This window comes from Cygnus atratus, chromosome 5 (assembly GCF_013377495.2).
Source record: "Cygnus atratus isolate AKBS03 ecotype Queensland, Australia chromosome 5, CAtr_DNAZoo_HiC_assembly, whole genome shotgun sequence".
NCBI lineage: Eukaryota > Metazoa > Chordata > Aves > Anseriformes > Anatidae > Cygnus > Cygnus atratus.
The window spans coordinates 39,494,633-39,519,898 of NC_066366.1; the positions used below are offsets into that span (position 1 = coordinate 39,494,633).

General features: G+C 37.8%; 1 protein-coding gene across 3 annotated transcripts in view; it reads right to left on the reverse strand.

Annotated features, from left to right (window-relative positions):
- The window catches only part of RALGAPA1 (Ral GTPase activating protein catalytic subunit alpha 1), a 132,127-nt gene continuing 106,861 nt past the window's right edge, over nucleotides 1-25,266 (reverse strand). For 2 of the 3 annotated variants that reach the window (XM_035539307.2, XM_035539311.2), the window contains exons 39-40: nucleotides 9,528-9,652; nucleotides 1-716 (exon numbers count right to left, since the gene is read on the reverse strand). In XM_035539307.2, coding sequence (XP_035395200.1) covers nucleotides 562-716; nucleotides 9,528-9,652 — 280 coding nt within the window. In that variant the 3' untranslated portion in view covers nucleotides 1-561. Of the gene's footprint in view, nucleotides 717-8,855; nucleotides 8,887-9,527; nucleotides 9,653-25,266 lie in introns of all 3 variants that reach the window. The other variant, XM_035539308.2, reaches the window with a different exon arrangement.

Genomic DNA, 25,266 nt, shown 5'->3' on the forward strand with positions numbered 1-25,266 from the left:
GCTGTTTAAGTATTTTATTCTTAACATAAATAGTCTGTACACAGCCTGTGCATTAACATTATGACATCTGACAAAGACTTTACAAATGCAACTTCAATTTAAAATTGTACATTCATTTTCAAATTGTACATATTTCTTTCTTTGTTACAGAGAAAATTGTAGTGGGGCACAATAAATATAGTGTAATCAAACTGCAGTCTCCAATTCCATATGTCACTCCAGATCAACCAGAGTTAAAAATGACTACTGGTAAGATATCATAATCATCCAGGAAGGTAAAAGGTGCAGAGGACAAACTGCACTGAAAAAAAAAAAAGGAGGGGGAGAAAAAAAAAAAGGCAGCCTGGAGTTTGATTAAAAAACCAACCAAACAAAAACAACCAAAAGCTAAAATAGTAAAGTAAAATTCCAGTGTCACTGTTTAAAATAAACATACAGAAAAAGGGTATGCAGGGAACGGGGCACATATGCGCTAGAGACGTTATCCTTCAGCTGAAAGCTGCGAGTCGTAGGAAGGGTTGCTGACGGCTGGTTACTAGAAAGCTGCAGGCATCTCAACACTTAGGACTTGTTGGCCGAGCCAGAGGAGCGGCGCAGTTTCATGGACATTCGGCTCTTGCTAGTCCGAGGAGACATTGGAGAGGCTAAGTCTGTTCCATCCACCTGTGCTGTTGCTGCTGCTGGAGTTTCTCCCAGCTGAGTCTCTGGGCAGAAGCCTGCAGAGGACAGCAAGAACCAAACCCATCAGTGCCGCCTTCCACGCGCGCAGCACAGGAATCTATACACACAAGGGGCAGGTAGGAATTTCAGTGCTGTTGTCAAGCCCACAGCATATACTAGCCCTTTACCAGCTGTGGGTGATTGCACCGCACATGGAGCTAGCGACTGCCACAAAATCATCTCTAGAGAAAAGATGATGCCAGAAACCACTGAGCTGCAAGACTGCAGAGAACCCTCGGCAATTGAAACAGCACTGAGGTGGGCAGCGTCATCCTGCTAGCCAGGAGAACCGACCCCTCCAGTTCCCTGGCGGGGATGGGGAGTGAATATTCATGCCATCACCCAGAAGAATCCCGTCTATAATGAGAACATGAAGGTTAACGGCTCACTGCGCATGAAGGGAGTTCTGGGAATGCAGCTGAAAAGGTGGAGTGAATTGGGGTGAACTGGGAGAGCAACACATCTCCTCCCATCTAGGCTTTAGTCAGTGCTTCAAAAGGCCAATTCCTACAGGGCCCACAAGGCAGAAGCTTGAACAGATCGTACTAAGCGGATGCACTACGCATCCCAATTTCTTTGTAAAAGGAACAAGATGAATTTGAGATAACGGCATGGCGTTTGTCACCCAGCACCCAACTACTCCGCAGTGGGCCCTGAGTCCTCACTGCATGAGCCTTTCCCTTACGAACAGCCCAGTGGGACCCTCCGCCTCCAGTCAGCCTCCACAGAGGTACAGAAGGGAGAGGAGGCAACGTGCAATCTAAATTACGTTCTCCTTCCTGGGTGCAGAACTTTAACACTATGCACTCTCACGCACAAAACCAAACTGCATTTTAATTGGCCGTTTGCAGAGACCGGCAGGCTGATTGAACCCAATTACCTCAGTTGCCACTAATCACTTTTGAGCTGTATGAATTATGGGCAGAAGCTTAGTCCTGCAGAAGTCAATGGGAAAACCCCTGCTGACTTTGGTAAGCCAGAATATCACTTGCTATTTCTTTCACATCACGCTATTACTGGTAATACTTTAAAATAATAATGCAATAATCAGAACTGGAGACCTCTCTCCCTCAGTTAACATTTCATATATAATGGGCACAAAAAACATTCAAAACCGAGCACATTTCATTTGAAAGACTCCTCTAAAATAAAATCCCAGATCATCAGGTAAGAAGTCTAAGAGTTCATTTAAAACACTGTCATAAACCTAAAGGATTTAGCGACCTGGATGTCCTCCTCGCCTGGTCCGTCATCTGCCTGCTCCAGAGGGACGGCCCAATACTTTCTGTCTTTTTCAAACCGACATGAGCCATTGAAGTGACAGGGAGGAAAAAGGGCTGTTATTTGTTCCCCAGCTGGTGACAGTAATTCTGTTCATGAACTAGGTACTTCATTGCCAAACAATCTGGAAAAGCATGATAATGCCTGACTCACTGTGCCTTATAAAAAAAGGCAAGCAGGGAAACATGCAGTCTCATTTTCTGAAATTCTATCTTGTTCTAATTTTACAAGGAATTAAAGCATTTCAAATGGTGGAAGATAGAGAATAGAAAATAACCGTTGTTGTTTTGCACAGCATACCATTCACAGCTAGCGTGAAAGACCTTCCGTTTCAAGCCTTTGCCCTTTACCTTGATGTGGCCAATGCTTTCTAGTGGAGGTTTTGGAAGGAGAAGAAATATCACAGCATTTCTTTCTTTGTTGAGAATGAAGAAGTGATGAGGAAGGAGAAGTGGAAAGAAGTGAGGAAGGGGGAGGAGAGAAGATAAAAGATAACAGGTGTGAGACATGAGACACGAACCGCAAAGATTGAAGGGTATTAACAGATGAGCACAGAAAACAGAATTTTGAATTTCATTATGTAATTGCTGCTCATGCTACAGGTTAAAGAGAATGATGAGTTAGTTATGTGCAATGAAGCAACAGCTCTGAAATCCAGCGTCATACTTACCAACTAAGCATTACAAGAAAAAAAGAAGAGAGAGAGAAAGAAAAGAATTCTATGACATTATCCAGATCCAGCAACCTTATTTATAGCAACTGAGATACATCCTAAACATTGCCTGAAACGCTTTCTTAAAATCTGTGAAAACAGTTCAATAGTCACACACATAGACACAATCGAGAAGGAAAAACAAATGGCAATTTGATATATGGCTTCTGCTCCCCAGCTGTTTCACATTTTTACATATGCTACAATTATAGCCAGTCTCAACACGAGACTGCTGAAATCACATAAAGAAAAAAACATTGCATTTAAGCTTGTTAGTTTGAGTCAAAGACTAAAACCATACTGCGAAATTTTATCAAGTGCTGGATAAAGAAAACCTTAAAACCCCCACTATTTTAATTAAGGCATTATTCCAATCATATCTTTAAAGTTTGCTTATAATTTCTGCAGACAGACATCAGAAAGCACAGATTCACATCTAATCCCATTTTAAAAAACTGATGTAGAGTTATTGAAGAACAGAAGTCATGTAAAGTGATTTTCACATCTGAACATATCACACCAGAAGAGTGAAGAATAATGGCACTTAAAATATATTTAGTCTGGCAGCAATCAACAGGCTGATTAATAACTCAATTTCTTTAGATTTTAGATATATGTATCTCTATATATATACGTACGCACATACACACACGTGGATATTATATGTGATTATATAAATTTTGCAAGTTTTGTTTCCCCTTCAGTTTAAAATCTTCAGTGTAGAATGCTGTATCTTTATATCTTTATGCAGTGAAATGTTTAGTTATCCAAACTAAAAAAATAGGGTTAAGTAAGAAAGCTTTATTGTCAATTGTCCTGGAACAAGAAAGTTCAATTCAAATAAACAAAATGAACGTGTTAGCATTTTTAAGAATTTGAAAAAATGTCAGAAAGTGATCCATTTTTTTCCTTCTCTTAGGCTTGACAACTGACCAGGCTAGCATGAAGCAATTTGATCACCTATGATAGTTTAGGACCGTAACGTAAAGCTGTTTCTGTTGTTGTGAACAACGAAGTTGTTCAGCGAAGTTGAAATGGGACATTTTCCTATTCTATTTGAAGCTTTTAGGATCTTCTAAAGATAGTATGTTGGTTATTTGTCTCAGAAATGAGCTATTTAAATGTAAAACAGTACCCTAACTACACAGACTGCGTTAGAAGTGAACTGAAGTTCACTGGGAGGGACCCAGGCGTACCGTAACACACCCGTTTGCACAACTCACCTCGCTCAACAATTCTGACTTTCAAAGAGGTGGAAATTTCACCGGCTAGAAGTCTGATGGGGTGCTGATACACTACCTGTTAAGACTTCTGGCTTTATCACACCAGTTGTCTGGAACAACATTATCCTGAGTGCCATTTCTGAGAATGAGGGCACAGGAAAATATCACTTGTCTATGTTAATGCATTTTGATGGCTTTTTAATATACTTCAGCCTCCCACGTGGCCTCTGGGGAAGAGGGCAATCATTTTTGTACAGCTTCTGCCCTTTTCCACTCATACAAATACCAGTCCAAAGCTGGCCAAGCTATCAGTTATGCTCAGCAGAACCTTGCTTGAGTCAAGGCATTAAGTCAATAATTTTGGGAAAAGACAAGAGGTTGCAAGAAGCAGAGGCAGAGAGGAAGACTGCAGAAGCAGCTGCCAAGCAAGACAAGAAGCTGAGGAGGGCGGTGAGTGGCCTAAAGACCTGAGAGGCTGGAACCAGGTAGGAGAGAAAGAACTAAGAGCCAGACATGAGAAAGATGTACAGCAAGAAGTGGTTTATGGAGAATGAGCAGAAAAGCCAGTGTCCGGTAAATCACAGAATGGTTTGGGTGGGACTGTAAAGATCACCTGGGTCCAGCCCCCCTGCCATGGGCAGGACACCTCCCACCAGACCAGGCTGCCCAAAGCCCCATCCAGCCTGGCCTTGAACATTTCCAGGGATGGGGCATCCACAGCCTCTCTGGGCAACCTGTGCCAGTGCCTCACTACCCGCTGAGTAAAGAATTTCTTCTGAATATCTAATCTAGATCTACCCTCTTCTAGTTTAAAACCATTCCCCCTTGTCCTAAATAAAGAACGCTCTTCAGAACCTGGCTTTAACCTACTAGATAAACCTATTCCTCTGTGTCATCAAGTAGCTGTGAAACCCACTGGCAAAATTTCCAGTCTTTCCTCTAGGAGAGCTTCAGGCAGAGGTAAGACAGCTCATTATTGCACTACTACAGTTTGCAGAAGTTGGTGGTGGATCTAGAGGCTACAACTTTGCTTACGAATCATACGGTGGTTAATCAGTATTAAGGAATTTCTCTTCTGCCCTATGCCTTAAACAAAACAAAAATGAAAGTACTTACACAAGAAAGTGTTGTTACAGGACAATAAAACTGTCAAGTCAAACATTCAAAAACTAGGAAATGTCAGGATTAAAATTGCACATGCTGCTTTAATTTCATCACCTTGTACGTATGCATGCAATGTTTTTTTATTGGACAATCATATTCCTTGCTTTTCAGTGGAAATGAACAAAGTTGATCTGTTTGGGTCTCCAGCAGTCCTCACTGGATTTATCACTTTGAAGTGCTGAGGATCCGCAGCTTACTACGACCCAAGTGGTCAATGCATGGGCAACAGTTCAGAAATGCGTAACATTTCAGCTTCAGTCGTCCAATGTGGAATTTTTGGAAAATTTCATTAAGTTTTGTGGGTTTGCTCTGATCTGGAATGAAAGCATTTCTTACTAAGTTTGGACTGGTGAAGGAATAATGAGAAACTCTTCCCAGCCCTGCCACACATACAGCCTTCATAAAACATTTCTGTTTTTAACTGCATTTCTGGTCACAAAGTTCAACCATCACCACCAGAAGCATTGTTTGTCACCAGTGGTGCTTAGGCACCATCATTGTAATATGCAAAGGAGGGATAACAGAGGGCCAAAAAGATGAACAGATTCTCTGTTCAAAGTTACACAGCACACAAGCAGCAGATTGGGTTAAGATGCAGGCCATGGAATTTGAGATTTTCTTGTGCAAGGCTGAAGCACCAATACCTCTACATTCCTCCACTTCTCTCTCTGTAAGCTGGCATCCCCACTGACTTTGGGAGTGGGGCAGCAGGATTGGTCTGAACGCAGGCTTGAAAATGTAGGAACAAGTGTTGGGATCAAATAGTCTTCTGCTGGCATCACAAGTAAAATACTATGACCCTTTTTAACAAGGTTTACTATACTGAGGTCCTATTTTTAGTAGCAAGAGAGGAAAAAAAAAGATGACAGAAAAACCAAAATCAAATCATCAGTACAATTTAAAACTCAGAGTCTTAGCATCGAGGGGTCAATAAGCCCTTCAATATCATTGAGCTTGTCATTGACAGTTTCCTCAGCCTACTCTGGTGTCACAGAAGTCTGGTTTACTCAATAGCTGTATAGCAGAAAATATTATTTTGCAGTTAACTCTACTTACCAGAGTCAGCACAAAGTAAAAAAAAAAAAAAAAAAAAAAGAGCAGCTACTGAATTACATTCTGTGATTAAGCAGGGTTAATTAAAAAAAAAACAAAAACAAAACAAAAACAAAACCATATATCCACTACATTAGTCAAGTTCCTAAACCTGGGAAGATGGACTTTTCATGTATTTTAACAGGGCAACCTAGATATCTAGATAAAACAGCAGCAGCCACAATTACTTTGTATCAAGCAGCAACCACTCTAAGGAAGGAAACAGCTTTTGCTGAGGACTGAAGCTTTCATAAAATACACCAATCTGAGAAAATACAGTTTGTAACCGAATGGCATAGTCTCTATATGCTGACTGTCATAGTTCAAGTGAAGAATTTGGCATGCTGAAAGCAGCCCATGGGGTCACAACAACAAAAATAAAATACAGTACTTGTTGATGGGCTTTAGTAGCTTCGCAGTTTCTATATATATCTTAGAAGAAGAAATTGTATATAATATTTTATAAAAATTAAACATATTGGACAACTATAAGCTTCAAGATCATGATCCAACTAAACAATCAAGTCTAAAATAAGGAAATATTTTCTAGTTGCTTGTGGTCTTGTTTTTTCATAAAAAGCAGATATAAATAAAATATTATATAAAAAAGTAATTGCAACATATTTTTAGAAGCTGGTCAGAAATTTTTGGATGACACAGAAATGTCTGGCAGGTAGCCTGCAAGGTTTTGAGTCACCTTGGAGGTGATGAATGCATGTAGATGCCCAGGCAGGATTCCAGTGCTGATCCTACGCGTAATCCTGGCACAAGTGAGACCTCCGTACCTATCTTTCAATACAGCTGTCTGATGCAGGGACCCTAGTAACATAGGGGTAATAAGTATTTTAGTAGCACATCAGGTGGATTGTTTCTTGGGATCACGGTCCTTCAAAGTTCAGGGCCATCTGTAGGCACCCTGAGAACTGGACGCCAGCGGTTTGCCCACTAACCAGCCCTGGGGAAGCCGTTTTGGCAGATGACTGCAGTACTAAATTAGACCTGCTTCAGGCTTTAGAGTCTGTGCTCTCCTGAGTCAGCCTGAAGGCAGAAAGTGTGGTGCTACTCCAGGCACTGTCCTGGAGCTGAGCATCAGAGCACCTGGAGCCCTGGACCCAGCGTGGGTCAGCCCTGAGGTCTGGGAGCGCCGAGGGTCCAGGTTGCAATAAGGACTCCCGCAGCATTCCCGGCTTCCCTGTGCTGCAACTAAAAGTCAGTCAGGGAGCTCTGGGGATAGGCTCTTGGATGTTGGGTCACAGTGTGCTGCATCTATGTCCTAGGGAGATCCTGGCTGCTCCTGGCACAGATGAGTTGGTCAGCTCCACCACACTCCACAAAGTTCAGGAGACGACGTCCCTTAGGGTAGGAGGTGACATTTTGTGGTATGTAAACACACGTTCATACACTCAAGTGTGAAATAGATCACAAGTTCCTATTAATGAGATTCCTGCAGAAAATTAGTACCTGTGAGAGAAAGCTTAAGACTAAAATCAAGTTTTTCAGTAAGAATCTTTTTTCTAGATCAAGTTAGAGAAAGCAAGTACGACTTGGACAATTTTTAAGGGAATATAGGAATTGCCCCTGTTCTGTACTAGTTTGGTGCAAGGGAGAAAAGCAGCTTTGCTTTACCTCAGAAGAAGGAGCTAGAAGAACAGAGAACGATTTAGCCTGGAATGAGATTTCCAAAAGTGATCAGGCAGAACTGATAAGAGTGCACTAGAATATAGGATCTATACTAGTGATACGGAACTGTCTGATGCTGAATGCTTACTGAGCGCATTAGGGAGGAAAAGTGGTAAGGATTGGTACCCCTGCTTATTGCTTCCAATGTTTCTAGTTACGGATTTCTCCTATTCAAACGTTTTCATACATTAAATTAAATTACTATTTTTGTACTGATTTAATTAGTTTTAAATCACTGCCTTTTAATTTGGTTTCCCTTTGGTTTTGATGATTAGAACTGACACAGCTATCCACTTACACTTTAAAACTGCGCCTCATTTCCACTTACAGTTTATACCTTCACACAAAGCAATCTCAGTGTTTCAACATCTCTCAGTCATTCTTTCTGCAGTCCTAATCGGAATGCTTTCATAATTTTAAAATTGATTTCTGCAAAATTTTGCAATTAAGAAACAAATTTTGAGATAATGACTTACCGAATTAATTCTTACAAAATTTATTTTATTTAGATTTACAGCTTTTCCACAGTACCACTTTGATTTATTTGACATTAAATAAAGTTTTCTGAACAAAGAATTTCAAGTGTTACACATTCTTCTTCTCCTTCTCTCCTATGTTATCACTGCAGAATGTCTTACAACATCAATGAAAGACAGTACAGGGTACAAAACACACCACTGCCATCCAGTACTACTTGTTCATGCTGAGAAACAAAGGTCAAAACAATAAAGTGTTACTCATTCAACAACTGTCTCTACCATTAGTTACCTTAATCCCAGAACCAGTGTTAGTGCTTCATGCAGACCTGAGGTTAGTAAAAGACTAAAACTTTAAGAAGATGTAGTGGTCATTTCTCAATCAGTGTGAAATTCTTTTAGTGTGAACAAGAGCAACAAGGAAAGTTTGCATACAATTTGGTTACAAGCTTAGTGCTCTAGTAAAAGTAATAGGAACAAAGGGTTTTTTTGGACACTTTGTCTTACCTTCAGATAAACAGAACTGATATTTAATGATCTAAAAAGAGGGGAAATAAAATAAATGAAATAATCATAAGGAGTTCAAGGAATTTCAGAACAGGAAGGCCTTGAGTTACTCATTTTCTTACCGATTTTCTTATTAGTAACTGAAAATGCAGTATCCTCTTATAAACCAGGTATTTTAGTGGAAAGTAAAAATCACCTTAAAAACAACTTTGCAACTAACAACCTGGAAACAAAAGTGGTGATCGCAAGGCTCTCAGGCTTCTAGTTTCAAACTTTACATTCTAAAAATGAGAGCTTAAAACTTTCTTATACGAAAAGTGTGCTTACATTAAAGAATTTATCTATTTGAACTAGCCAACATAAAGAAGTACCAGCAGTTTCAGATTTTATACAGGAGAATGCAATAAAATTCATTGTAAAAATATAGAATCTGTTTGCTAGGTTCAAGTAGCTTGCCAAATCTTAATGCCAGACATTTTCCCATGATGCCAGACAACAGAATAAGGAATTAAAGGCAACTTTGCCCAAGTTCTCAAAATAGGTGCATACAGTCTTTCAGATTAATGGTAACTCTTAATGATATGTAAATGTTTGAATTTTTATTCTTTATAAGTAAGGATACTGCATTTCAAGTAAGACTGTATAAAAACAGTTCTTTACTGTACTGCTTACCTGTGTCCGAGGGCAAATGGTGGTAAGGTGCTGGACAGAAAACCTGCGCAGCAAAATCCTCAAAAGTTGTAGGTTCTAGGTGATGCTGGACAATCGTTTGCAGGTATCGTGCTCTCTCCTCATAACTGGTTTAGCCAAGAATTAAGGAACAATTTACGTCATGTACTGTAACTGCTAAATACCAATGCCAAGTATTTCAGAGTTCCTATTTTTGTTAAATACATATTGTGTATTTCAGTGACAGTACACACTTTAACTCTTTACATAACTCTGAGATTATCTGATGCACTGTAGTGATATGAACTGTAAGGCACACATGGTCAATGCGAACCATTATGGTTAAACCATCTCTTTTTCAAGTCTCACACAATACCTTCTGAAAATCTTTTCCAACAGCAATGTAAATATTCTCTTTAAACTAACCGATTTGGCTGCAGTTTGGTTACAATTAAATACAAAAATCTCACAATTTTTAAGAGTATAGCATGAAAAGTAACAGATGAACATTAACACAATAATTTATTTTGCACTTTTCAATAACAAACTCCTTCTGTAATCCCTAAACACACACGCAGTTAAGATAAATACATAGCTAAATTTGAGTATTGGGAAAAACACCTCATCCATTATGCCATTAAAACAAGCAAGAATATTTGTAAAGAATCTGCAGGACCCTTAAATACTGGCTAACAAGGTGTCAGCAGGGCACTGACAGTAAAATACTGTACTTCTTCCTTTTCACTGCATTCTCCTTCTCTGATATTATTGACAAGAGACCAGTATCTTGAAGTGTTGCTGCTTTTGAAGAACCCTCTCCAGGCTGCTTGTTCCAGCAGGCCTGATTGTGCTGTTAGCACAGAGTGAGCGAGAAAAAGAGAGAATATTTCTGCTGTTCATGAAAGCAACTATGGAAATGGCTGTCAAAATGTAGAGCAGCAGGCAGCAACATACAATTATCAAGAAAAACTCCCATGCTGACTTCATGTCGTATAGTTCCTGAACTGAGAAATCAGTTAACCTTTTCTCTCACAACTTTCCAAGTCCTCTGGCTGGACTCAATACTTTGAATGAGGGAGACCTTCTCAACTTATCTTATGTAACCATAAAACGATCAGGATTTTTTCCTGGCATTTATGCTTGTGCACATTTTGTTTCTGTATTTTATTTTTAGACAGTAAGATCAACTTCCCGTTTCTTTTTCCTAGAAAAGCAAAAACACAAAACAAAACAAAAACCCCAAAACAGAAAAACAAACAAAAAACAAAACAAAACAAAACAGCATGCTGTGGAGAAATGCATTCAGGATCAGTTTCTTGAAGTTCTGACTTCAGGTTTGCTGCTCTTTTTGGGGGTGTGGGAGGGGAAGCAGTATCTTGCGTCCTGCACACATCTTTTTAGCAATTGAAACATGAGAACTGCATAAGAAGTGACGATTTTTTTAATACCAAGTGCTAACATTTTAAATAAATAACTATACTGTTTTCAGTTATGATAATCAGGACAATTCTCAGCCTTAAATTACAGCTGGAAACAACAGCCTTCATCTTAGCTATTAAAAGTATACCTCAACTGTTACAAAACTTTTCCTATGAAACCTTCCTGTCCTTGTTTTCTGTACAATATTTACAATAGATATTGCAGTACATCTAAATATGAAGGAATGTAAAAAGAATATATTATCTGAAAAAAAACTTTATAGTGAATAACATCATCTTTGTTGTGTTTCCTGAGACCACAACTTGCTTACATGGTGAAACTGTGAAACAATTTTCCCTCCAAAATTTGTGTTGCAAATTCCTTCTGGATCCTCAGAGATCTGAAACTCAGCAGAATTCTCAATCTGGAGAAGCTATAACAGAAGCACGGGGACAAGAGAAAATATAAAAATCTCCCATTGTAGAGGTTCTTAGGTTGGGGGATAAACACAGTATTGAGCCTTAAGAGAGGAGAGTAATATAGCACAGTTTTTAAGAGGCTATGTATAAGTGGTAGAGGATGAAACTGATGGTTGAAGTCTAAATAATACTACGTATCTCACAACTTGTTGAAAAGCACTTTTTTCATTGGGGGAGATTCACAGCTGCTGAATTTTCTGCAGTTAATAGAGTCCTTTGATTCACAGCAGTGCCCCTTGCACAAAAAATACTGGCCTTTGTGTATTACCAGAAACTAATTTTCTATTTGGCTGAAAAGGGAAAAATGGGGTTATTGCTTCTCCCTCCTACAGAGCTTTTCATTATGCCTGATGCACTCAACTTCTAAGCTCTTCTGAGAAAAAAAATAACTGAAGAGGCAAGAGGTAGAAAAATGAGCTTGTTAGCACATTAGAAGTGAAGTATCTTGGTGGGCCCTAGAAATTCCCAGTGGTGTGTTAACTTATCACTCTATGCATGCTGGCACTGATAGTCTCCCAATTGATCACTCTCTTTTCGCACCAAAGGTGCTGCCAGGAAGCAAAGGCTGAAGGCCCACAGGAGAACAGACTGCTATCAAAACAAGCTGTTTTTAAAAGTCTGCTTGAATGGGTAAAATGTTTCATGAAAAAGTAGGGTGGAGACACCTACCTGCTTTTAAAATGTTCTACTTTCAGAGGTCTCTAAAGGAAACCTTTTAGTTTATCCTATTACATCTAAAGCTTATACACAAATAAGGCAGAAATGAAGGAAAGTTACCACTTTGAATGTGACAAGGACTTTCCCATTCTCCAATCTATGTGCGTATCTCCTAACCAAACAGAGAAGTCTTGACACAGATGCTGACTGAGGAGGATAATGATGTTTTTGTTACACAATGGAGAGGACATGCTTATATCAGTTCTAGAAGACGAATTCAAATGCACACTTAGCACACCCGGAGGAAAGTAATTCAGCTAGCCAGGTTACTTTGCGTCTTAGCAATCCACAAAACCATCTGCACCGGGTTAATAACAGAACCCCGCTTAAAAAGGAACACAAATCTGAGGCGAAAGCCAAGTCCAAGGCTTGCAGCATTCTGCACTAAGAAAGGACACAGTCTCCTCCGAAGAACAGCTCTTCTGTTAGAAACTGGGTAGCTGAGATTTGGCTACTTCTATTCACTTAGACTTTAAGAACATTCTAGTATTTTAAACTCCATATTGTCATGCTTTTGTGGCTGTGATAATCTAGTTCCACACTGCATTTGAATGCAACTATCAGCAAGAGTGACCATAATCCCAAGGTAGTTAATTTCTACATTAGTTCTAATAGGCTGGACATTTATTTCTTTAAAATGCTGCTCTCTAGGGAAGAGTTATTAGCACCTATAAATTGAGTGGCACACACAAACTCAATGGCTAGTAATAACAGGGCAATGCAAGCTGTATGCTTACTGTGAGTGGGTGTTGCCACTGGCATCAGCAATTAAGATGGAATGGGAAGGATGCACAGACAAACCAATGGGGAAAGAATCTGGCACAGAGGGTAACTAAATACATAAACTAACAATGCTGTGAGCTTTCTGCTTCCAAAGAAGGTGCTAACTGGAACAAAAGAGAACGGATAAAAAGGTAAGATACACATTATTTGTACAGGAACCCAATCTGTTGGCTAAAAACTTGCTGATGTATAATCCACAAAAAGCAAAACAAAAAAAATGCAAAGATTTGAAGAAATGACTTCACTATACTTTTCCAGATGTCATTGTTATGAAAAATACGATCAATACCGCAGAAAAATCAGAAATCGTACCTTTACAGGTCATTCAGGATGTAGTCACTGCAATTAAAATTTCATTTGCATTACAATTCATTTTACTTATTCTCCAAATCTGCAATTATTTCTAACGATATATCTAACGATACTGTACGATACTGTACTGTACTGTAACGATACTGTACTTTCCATTACTACAGACATGAGATCTTTTTTAGACCTGTTGATTCTCATTTGGGAACAAGCACCAAAATTCTGGCTGTCAGATCACTACTTGTGCTTAATCTGCCTGAGAAACAACAGCTCACCTAATAGCTCTTCATCAATGTTGAGTGTGTTACATTTTTTTATTTATTTTTTTAACTTAAGGTCTCATTACATTCCTATGGCAGCATACACCTAAATCTTCAGATTCTTTTTGCATTACTTAAGCTAGAACTTTTTCTAGCCACCTACATGAACAATTTGTTTAGGGTTCTACCTCATATCTCAGTTGCTGCCCTATGCTTTTTTTTCCCCCTCAATAAATGAATTTTTATCTACCCAAAACAGCTTACGGCCCACTTTCTGAACATCCTGCTTAGATGAGGCAGTCTCTTCAGATATCACCATCAATCTGCCATTCCCTACTGCAAATACAAGTTCCTTATTTTAACTTTACAGTTGATACCTATTTGGTCCGTTTGATCAAAACTACTCTCACCTGCTGTTACCACAACCATTCTCACTCACACAACATTTTCAGACAGGCACTTCTGTACTTTCTTCCTTTGCCTAGCACCAGGTCTCCCTAAATGTCCACAAAAAAAACACCCTTTAACCCTCCTCCCTTTGCTATTACATTTATCTAAAAAGAAACAAAGAAAACATCTTGGAAGATTTATATCATCTATTGGTGTGTAGATCATGCAACTACTCATGCTGATCACTGCTATTTCATATTTCCTTGTATTTTGTATCTGCCTTCATTTATTGTCTTCATTTTTATATTTAGCTTTTTGACTTCAAACAACAAACAACATTTGTCTTGTCTGTACAGCATGCCAGCATAAAGAGACTCTGGTCTATGGGAAGGGTATATGTATGCCACAATAAAACAAGTGAAATATTTCTCTGTGCTTTTTCATCCAGCATCTTTTTCCTTCAAAGATCCACTTGTTTTTATCCATGAATTTGCCATCCTTCCATTTGATGAGGAAAGATATTTGCTAATTACCCACATCTCTCAGTTTGTCTTCAATTTTCCTGTCTTGCAATTCGAACCATGCAAGCTCCGTAAGATCCTGTATTGCCCAGTCTCTTCTACTGTCTTCGTCTTTAAAGTCCTTATGTTGTCCATCTCCTCATAACCATTTCTGTAGAGTTACTGTCTCATTCTAACTACTGTTTTTCTTCCCATTCTTATTTACACCTGTGTAACATCTGGAAAAAGTCTGCCTGTAAGCTTTAGAATTAAATAATATGTTTTGCAAATAACCTATCCGGTATTTATCAATTAAAGAAAACTGGATTCCTGATTGGTATGTTATCATCATCCAGGGAATAACAATCTCAAAATTTCATTAACCTGAATCTGAAAAAAAATGAAGAAAAAAAAAGCAGTTTCAACATGGAGTAAAATTTCCATGACTTTAATCAAGAATGTGGTGCTTCAAAATTCTGTAACCTACACGCTAGACTCATTAAAAGGGGCTGGAGAAGAAATTCGAGTGTCTGCTCCCAAGAGGATCTGATAACAAAGGCTTCCTGAGCAGGGGCTGGAATCCAGGGACTCTCCTCTCCCAGGGAAGTACCATAACCACTGGTCTCTACAGATGAGCATGTACTTTCCCTGTGATGCAGAGTATATTTCATGGAACGAAGAGCAATTTCAGCAGTGAACTGAGCGTGCCGTACTACAAAAAGTCCTCAGTCCCGATGGCCACAGCAACACCCTTGTAAGAGGCAGTAGATGTGGCCTCAGAGTTGGAAACTGTTCTCATTTCCTGGATGATTGATGCAACTGAGTTGCCTCCTGTTGTTTTCGTGTGGGCTCTAATCCAGCGAGCACACTTTCAAAACTCCTAGCACTGCTGCCTCACAGACAAGAAGAGTCAAGAAATGCCTTCCTACTCAAGGGATAAAGAGAAGTATGAACTGGGTGTGTGGCTGTTCAGGATATAGAAAGAACTTAGGCAGCTCTAGCGTGTGCTGAAGTGGACAAGTTTCCAGGGAAGGGTAGCAACAGAAGCTGCAGATAGATACCTGTGGACATCAGAGGTATCTAACACCGGGCATTCGCTGTGTGGAGATTCTTAGCACCTCTCTTTTAGACTCAAGCACCTGTAAGGGCTTTTGGCAGGAACTTGTGTTAGGCTGACTTGTCAGTAGTTGTATGCTGAAATACTCTAAAGACTGTGAAAAAAATACAGAAAATGTTTTATCACAACGGATTTCCTAAGCAGCATCTGGGGGGAAAGATTATGCTGGGGAACATATTCAAAGACAGAAAGTTTAAAAAGGGCTGAAGGCACAGTTTATTAATATGTTTAAATGGTTATGGAAGGATTTATAATGCTTGAAAAATCTCTTTAAAAGGTGAGTACGTCATTCGTTCCAAAGAATTTGAAACAACTGCATTTGTGAAGTACCTAAAGTCACCAATAGCAGAAAATCTGTAATTTCCCAGCAGTCAAAAGAAAGTATTTACCATTTCAGATAAAACAATAAAATGTCATGCCACAGCTTCCAGTTTAATAGATGACTACAAGATCATTTCTGGATGATTTAAAATGCATCAAGGTCACTATAGTTCAGGAAATACCCTACAACTATGAAGTTCCAAACCGCAGGCCCAAAGGTGCTACAGCTACTTCTAGACTCTCACTGGTGGGCTGGTCAAGGCCAGTAGACTGAAAGCACAAGTTTTTTTTTTTTTTTTTAAGAAAATAATTAAGAATTTTAACAAAAATATTGACCGTCATTTCCAAAGACCTGTGAAATGGAGTAAAAATGTGCGCTTTTTTTTTTTCCTTTTACATCACTGTCTGTCTCATTCACACAAACTGAACACAAATCAAAATATCAAATACCTCCATGAAAGTTTTAGTCATAAATTACTTGTGCTGCTTATATGTATGTGCACACCTGTGCAGGTTCACAATGTAACTGCATATTGGCATATGTGATCACAATACTGACGGTATGTAGCATCTGAGAGTCTTTGATTCCAATGCTAGGAAAAAGAGGATTTTTTTGGTGATTGCCTAGAAATGGCTTTTTGAAGAAAGCCAGAGAATGCATTTCTAAATAGCAAGATGGACCTTTTCAGGTTAAATTGCAAACTATTGTCAGAAATACATGTACAGCTGCATCCCTGGCAGTTCCAACTGTTAGCAAAATCACCTAAGAAGTCAATATATATTGATATGATTGCGGAGAGTATGACTTTGTCAGCCAGGCATTTGGAAAATAATTTAGACAAGCAGAAGCCAAAGTACTGCTTCCATCCTTAACTGGAAAATGAAAACCCTCCGCCCAGAGATACTTGCTTGTAGGGTCAATGGACACCTGTAAGTGTTTGTTTTTTGGTTTCTTTTTTTTTGATTGCATGTACACTATTTATATGAAAGAGATGAACAATATTTTAACAAAAGCTACATAAAATGGCATCCTTTTGTTTACATTTGCCCCCTCATCAGATTTAGAAGCTCACTTCTTTGCTAGGAAAAACCTGCAGTATTGTCAACAGTCAAAAAATGCTCCCAGGGTATTCAAGACCAAAGGAAAAATAGAAATAGCGAGGCACAATAAATGGCAGATGTTGGTAGAAGTTTTCAAGTTTCTTGCTCTCTGGCCTGAAAAGGTGTGCAAAACACACAGAATTAATTGCTACAATTTGAAATTGCTACAATTTGAGGTACTTAGAACGAAGAAAATGCCAATTGTATTGGGCAGATTCTTCCTAGTAAATTACAATTCCTGACATCAAAATGTGAAAAGAGGATTGCCTCCAGAAAAAGACAGCAAGTACAGGTTAGGACCAAGGTTTTAGAGATGAAATAAAAACTTAGCCATAGCAAAATTTGACTTTTAAAGGAAGACAGGACAAAACCCAGACATCACAGAAATGGAAGTTTTTTCTGGGAAATCTCACTCTGAAAGAAGAGATTGTGCAGTGGTTGTCAAACCAGCTGAACTCATACTGAGTCACAGCTGTTTGTACTCTTTGTTTGCTCTTAGAATTAAGGATGTAAGTTGGGCTGCTATTGATCCAGTGTTGGAAGCCCTGCAACTAGCTGCGTTTTGGATGTAGGTGGGTGATCAGTATCAACCGGCCACACTGAGAGGAATAGTTAAAGTTCTGTTTTATTCCAAAAAGTGACTCTGTACAAATGGCATCATGGTGTTCCCTACTTATTACATTTTAGTGATTTCCACATCTAGTTTGCACAGTATACAAATAAAGAGATTCTTTTTTCCAACTGCAACTTCTGTTAAGTCAACTAGAACTCTCAAAGTCGGCATGGACTCTTTCCTGTTCCTTAAATACTGCCAGTATCGAAAATTACATATAAGTATTTTGCTGTGTGCAACGGTTTACACAGATATGCTGTAAATGAAAGCAGCTTCTACATATACAATATGAGTTTATCCTCAACACTGATGATTCATAAAGCAGAATTCAGTTTATGATTCTCATATCTGATGCAAGTTATTTAGGTTAAAGCAGGAAAAAAATTGCAATGCTTGACACAGGTGAAGGTGAATTATATATGACAATCTACTAAGTAGTGTAGATATCTCAATATAAAAATCAAAATTACTATTAAAAGCAAGTAACAGACTATAGAATTTAAGCAGAGTACAGTATCTAGCATCCGTAATGAAAATCTTTTTCAGAAAAAACTGTAACTGCCAAAGGGCTTTCTGAGGCAATTTCTGAGGTGTAATTTCTTTGTGATGAAAAATAAGGAAATATGCAATAGATAAATCCATACAAATTAATCCCATCATTCCAGATTTTGAAATTTGTTTTCAATGCATATACTTGCATCGTTCCTTAAATGAACATAACAAAAAGTACTTGTTGTTTTTTACACTACTAAAAAGTTCAATATATTTTTAATAACTTAAAGTTTTTGGGAAATTATAACAACACGTTTTTGCCATTTAGAGGCTTTTTTTCTTAAAGAGTACTAATCTTACAGCTAAAGGAGATTAATTCTAGTGTATCTACCCTATAGTTAAATGATTAAAAATTTTGCAAGGCAAGTATAAGCTAGATAAAATTGCAGCCACTAAGTGCTTCTGAGTCAATAATACTGCCTTCTGCCTAGTTTACTGCCACCTTACACATCGAAAGGCATTGACTTTATCTGAATTTATATGAGAATCTGCATTTTTACAGTGTAAACACTTTCAAAATTGGTAAATGATTGCAAGAAATGATAATTGATGCTTAAATTTTCATTGGAAAGCCCAGTACTGTCCTTCTAGGAACATCCTTGGTATATCATTTATTTTTATGTTGTTCCATCAGACCTTACAACTAACTAAATTCTTTAGTGGTTTATAACATCTTCTGTGAAGAAAAAGCTGTGATTCATCAGAGCAGACAAAGCTGGGCTTTAATCCATTCCTATAACCATATTGCCAAGTCTATATTGTTTACATTGCGTCTCAATTAAGAGACAGGCAGGACACCTGGTACTTCTTTATCTAAGTCCCACGGGCTGCCAGATGACTCAAAATCCATAACAGGTGCTAAGGCAGTGTGAGCGTAGCACCATTAACACAAGCTGGAATTAGATAAAATTTGGACTATGCTTAACCACTTAAAACACTCAATTATGAAACGAAAAATGTAACCACTTTGCACCAAGCATCTTTAGAAAAGGCACTTACAAAGATATGTAGAATTAAAGTGCAAGTGTAATGGGCTTAACAGAAATCTTTAGGATAAATATTCTCCTGAAGCATATAAAAAACAGCTATAGAAAAAAGTTATAATTTTAAGACTACCATAGCAAAATATTATGAGATTACACTTACTAAATGGAATGGATTCTAATTCTCATCATCTGCTTATGCAACAAAAATGACAACACTGATGTTCAGATTTCTAGCCATTTTAAAGGCAAGGAGAAAAATCCTGAATTAACAGTATTTACTGAATTCTTTTACTCTGTATAACCTGGAATTTATTTTATTTTAAGGCCTTTGGCAAATGAAAGCATCCTACAGAAGCATTTAAAAAACAACAAGGTTCAAGTGAGAAAACTAAAGGTAAAAGATACTGCCTCGTACCCAAAAAGTCCCATTGTAGATCCTTCTTTCATCACTTTTTCAGCTAATGTGACTGAACTAAGTAGTAAGCTTAGACACCAACAGAATACACCTCATGAGAGAAAAAATGAGTGTCAGAAATTTTACAGTGGGCAATTACTTAAGACCTATCTGTATCTAAATGTGCAGTAATCAAATTAAGTTTCTATTTAATATTGTAATTATCAAGAACACAATATAGTGATTTTATTACCAGAGTAAGCAGTAACAAAGTACAGTAAACTCATTCAAGACAGTGTCATAGTATCTATGATAAGCAGCATATTGGCTTAAACTAATGCACTATATGCCTCTAGGGAATGACAGGCTCAGAGACTGGGTTTTAACATCAGAATCTATCCATTAATCTTGACTTAAATATAATCTACTCTGCGGTAAGAGGAAGAATGGGCATTCAATGAATTATCTGTTTGAAATATAGCAGGAGCAGATTAACACAAACATATAGAAGAAAGTCTCAGCTTCTCTACCATTTGTTGCGCACTTATTTTACAAAGCCTGAACCGCATTTAACATGAAAGACAGTAAGGTCAAATGACTAACAGTAAAGGAAGGAAGAATACCTCAAGACCGTAACAGATTACTCATTAAATTTACTGGTGGTGTAGCCAGAAGACTAATGACAGCATTTACAAATATCCCACTCGCCTATGTTTTAGTAACAGGCTAGAGAGGTGAAAGCAAAACAGCAACAGAACAGCGCTGCAGCCCTTATGCAGGCAGAATTTCCACTCTACCTTCTAGGGAGGGTTTGTCTTACTAATGTTGCCCAGACAGGAATCAATGAAACTCTAAGGTGTGTTGTGTTAATTATTTTGCAGACCATTACAGCTACCCCTGCTTCATGACTTCCTTGGAACTGGGTTCCCCGAGGCAGACAGAGCAGCTCCCAAACGTCTGACGTGGCAGTGGCATTGCAGGCAAGCAGCAGGAGAGGCAAAGATACGACCGGCCAAAGGGCTGAAGTTTATTAAGGATGCTGCACCAAACGTGCCAATGAGAGGTGTTCAGCCATTTCAATCATCACTTCAGCCCACAAATAATGTAGAATAGTATAGGGCAGAGGGAAGTGCTGCCTCACAAAAATGCCAGATCTGGGGAGAGGGGCTTATCCCCACTCTGATACTCAGCATTGTATTGGTTTAAAATCAAGAAATTAAGATTGATGTGTGTAAAAATAGGGAAGCAAAACTGGCTCTTTGCTTCTAGTATTGGCTTGAATGCTGCATGTTTTCATACACTCAGAAGTTTAAATTTCTATCTTAAATACTATCTCTGCTGATATAGATGTACTTACTGAGGAGAGAAACAGTTAAGAAAATGCCCTTCATAAAAACTTCACCGGAAACTGCAAAATTACAGATATAAAATTATATTAATATTAAATATAATCCAGTAAAGAATACATATATAGATAAATCAATTTGCCATCCCACACTACATAGTAACAAAGATAACTTCTCAAATGAGAAATTTTGTCGTTAATTCCAATCTGCATTTAAATAAACTTTAAAACTACCTTTCCTTTTTCTTTTATACTTGAAGAGAATGTTTGTTGTTGTTGTTGTTGTTTTTTTTTTTTTAATCTTTACCATGGGCTGCTGGAGTACAGATACAAGATAAGCTAATTATAAGTCTCTTTGGATGGCACCAAACCAAAGTCTTCCATAATTTTCAGAACTAGAAGACAGGCATCTTTTATCCAAATGATGAAAACAAATATTTTCAGTTGCTCCCCTCTTCCTTTATTTTGAAGAGCAATTAGTAAAGCAGCCCCTTCTCCCTCCTCCCTAGTGCTGTCAAGCTGTTGAGAGCAGTTTGCAGCACTACAATGGTACTATTGTGAACAGGGTCTGGGCTTCCTTCCCACAGAGAGTTAAATGGGCAGTTCCTGCTGCCCATGATTGGTGTCCACTGAAACAATACTTAAGAGCCAGGTTTTATCAGTTCCACGCCAAAGAAGTGAAGCTAGGGAACCCAAGCCTTCATATCATGCTGAACCATATGCCAACCCGGCTGGCCCCAAAGGTTTATCACTAAGAATCAGGATCCATCGTGTCCCCTGTGAAATTTCACTTCACATACCTTCTGTGAAATGCATGGCTTTGCTGAAAACTGACCTTTTTCCACAATTGGCAAGAACAGATGGATGGTAACTATGGTTTGGCAAGCAGAAATTAAAAGATTTTCTAATAGCCTGCATTCTTCTATGTTTGGGAAGAGAAGCATTCAGAAGGAAACAGATATATCTATGACCCACAGATCTATTCAGGTGCAGTTAATCAGCAATTAAACTATTTTTTTCTAATGTCTTGTCTAGAAAGTATTTTGTGATTAATTTGATTGGCCAGGCTATGATTAGGACTCATGTTCCTCAGACCACCATATGGTAATTTCAATTACTGTAATACTAACTTTTAATCCTTGCTTCATGTTATTCAGTTTTTCTACTAAATATGTGGCACATACAAAATTAATTATATGCATACACTCTTTTTTGGCTATAATTTTGACCTGTTTAATTACTGAATATTGTTACATATTCCAGCTAGATATTTTTGCATATTCACAGGTATTATATAAAACCCCTTTGTTCAATAACTGAAATACAGATTTGTAGGAGACTCGTAGGAGAACAAAGACAACCAATAGGCTTGTTTCTATTCTCTCTCTTTTTTTTTTTTGTTATGTATCATTTTTAATTCTTCTGTTGGTACTGGAAAGCAGTCTTGATTACCATATGTAGAATGATACAGAAACAGTTTGTCATTATCATCTGAAAGCATCTCTCTATCTCACAGACACTAGCGTTTGTCAGTTTTGCTTGTTGCAAATAATATCCCACATTTCCCACCAATTTATATAACACAATCAATACATATCAGTGGTATATACTTAACTCTTTTTATAAATACAGCTTTTAGTGTTTTAGCATACAAAACTTCCAAGTTATTTGCAAGTCATTTATCTGTTATTAGGAGTTTATGACCAGAAAACAATTCCAAAAAAACAATTCCAGAAAACAACACCAAACAACGCTCTCTTTCACAGCATAAAAACAGGGCTTAAATAATTAAAACAACAACAACAACAAAAAAAAAACTACCTTACTCTAAACCCTAGAAATGACACAAAAATTGTTTAATCTTCCCTTTTATTCACAGACTACTGAGAGCTATCAAAGAAATCTGTATGTATGAATTTTAACACCTTACAGGGGCAAGAGTCTTAACATTTTAACAATGGGCTTTTGTTATCCAAAATGTTTAATTAATTAATAAGGCTAAGTAGGTATTAACAAAAAACCTGTCATTTTGTGTTACGTACAAAGCAATCACTCTGCATATGATTGAACTAGTTTATATTTTTCATTCCAGTTTAAGGACTCTCAGCCTTCTTTCCTCTGCACATTTTTGTTTAGAAGAGGGATATACAGACCTTTAAAGCACATTTTTTGACGAAAGAGTGATTGCTCTACTAATTTTCAACTTACAACATACCAAAAATTTCCTACCTTTAAAAGATGCGGTAACAAAGAGGAACTTGCCTCCCTCAAGCAATCTGTGCTGACAGATCCCAATTCAGAAGTTCTAGTAGGCTGATAAAGCACTTCACTGCTTTTCATGGTAGCCCACTGACATTCTTTTATTCTAAATCATAATGCCACCTGAATAAGCCTACCCAGATTTTATACAGAAATCAGTAGACTTCCCTTCAGATGGGTAAAGTCAATTAATGAAAGAATGTAGAAGAACCTCTATTTTTTCTGAACAATACAAAAAGATTTGAGCCCCATCCCAAACCATCTACATCAACATATGTGGCATCCCTGTCTATGGTAGGGGGGTTGGAACTAAATGTTCTTTAAGTCTCTTCCAACCCAAGCCACTGTATGATTCATAGCACAGCACACTAAGGTCTTTATAAGTGTAGTTATTAGAAGAAAATTGTATTACTAGGGTCAAACAGTTTTGCCTTATTTGATATTTTGCTTTTTTACCACTTTCAAGAGGGTCTCATGCATTTCATTAGGGAAGAATAACTAATAAATAAAACTATACGACTAATTCAAAAACAAATTATGGTATCTGGTAATGACAACGTTATTACCCTTAAATCCAAGTGCTTACACTATACCTCTTTAAGAGGTGCTCCCAGCATCCTAAGATCTGCAGACAGACCATAAGAAGAGCGAGAGACAGAAAAGCTATTGGGGTAGAGAAGGCAGGTTCTCTGGGATCAGAAGCAGGAAAATTACTGAAGAAAATATGTTTGCCTGAAGAGATACCAATCTAGAACTGCTGTTAAAGAGAAGTATAGCATGTATGTTTTGCCATAAAACCTCATAGACTATATACATGAAAATATATTACACTATAACACGGAAGCAATGCTTTCAAGCTTTCCATTTCAAGTTACTCCTAGTATTAAAAACACATTCTTCAAAAGAAAAGAAAAAAAACAATAAAGAAAAGCAACTGAAATGATGTATATGTCTACATGAAAATGCAGGAAAAGCAGCAGCTTTGTACACACATCTGCAGTATTTCTCCAGCAGTTATTTGAAGTGTCTATATGACAAACGTTAAGGTGAGAGTTTAAAAACCTATCACAAATGTTGGTTCAATCATTTGTCTCTAGTGGCTAAAATCAAAGGCATTTAAAGTGATGCTTTGGAATTATTCATTGCAAAACAATCCTATTCTTTCAACAGGTAACTAATAAATGATGGCTGAGAACAGGCTTGCGCTACCCCTGAGGTCCAATTGTTACTCAGAACACTGCCTACTTTTGCTCCCTGGTGTTGCATTTTAACTCTAATTGCATGATCAAGCCAATAAATTGGACTCAGGGGACAAAAAAACACTACAAAAATACCTACCCTGACAAAACCAGGGGTTGCAAGAAAATGCACTTCAAACAGAAGTGAGGCAAGACGAGACAAGCGAAGGAGAGGTATCAAAGCTTGAAAGACAGTCATTAATACTGACAGATTACTGTAATTCTGGCTGTCAAGGTGATCGATTTAAGCAGCATATGCCAATCAATACTTGCCTCATTTACTGAGCAACATTAGATATATAGTTAGGTGAGATGTCCCTAAGACAGGATTCAAACTATACTTAACGAACATAAATAGCACAATTTATGCTTTGGAATCTTCACTGCTTTTTCATTTGGCCTTTTATTTTAATGGGGCAAATTTCAGTGTGATTTTATTATCCATACAGAAGTTACTTTATATGGTTCTATTACATTCCATTGCCATCACGTATACAACTCCTTTAAGTAAGATATTTCGAAGAGCACCAATTTTCAGTATAACAAATTATGAATATTCATAAATGCAGCGGTTATTTAAGTACTGTTCATTTTGCTTTTTTCATTAGTGGTTTGCCATTCTGAGTACTTTAGCTATCCATGGTTTACAAGAAACCAAATCCTCCTGGTATTTCCTCTGGAATTTTTCTTACAACAGTCCCTTATTGTCCAAATATGCTTGTGACATCAAAGGAAAAATACATTAACTAGATGTATTAGTTCAAGGAAGAAAACTCCATAAAGATGATATAAAAAGCTATTACTGTCATTACATACCTATAACTAGTCACACACACACACATGCACACGTGTATGTATGCCTCTATATAAAGGCAGAACCTTCCTCTTATATTTAGGTCTTACAATACTGAGAGAAACTGTTACACTATTCCTTGAAATTGAAACAGCTGAACAGTCTA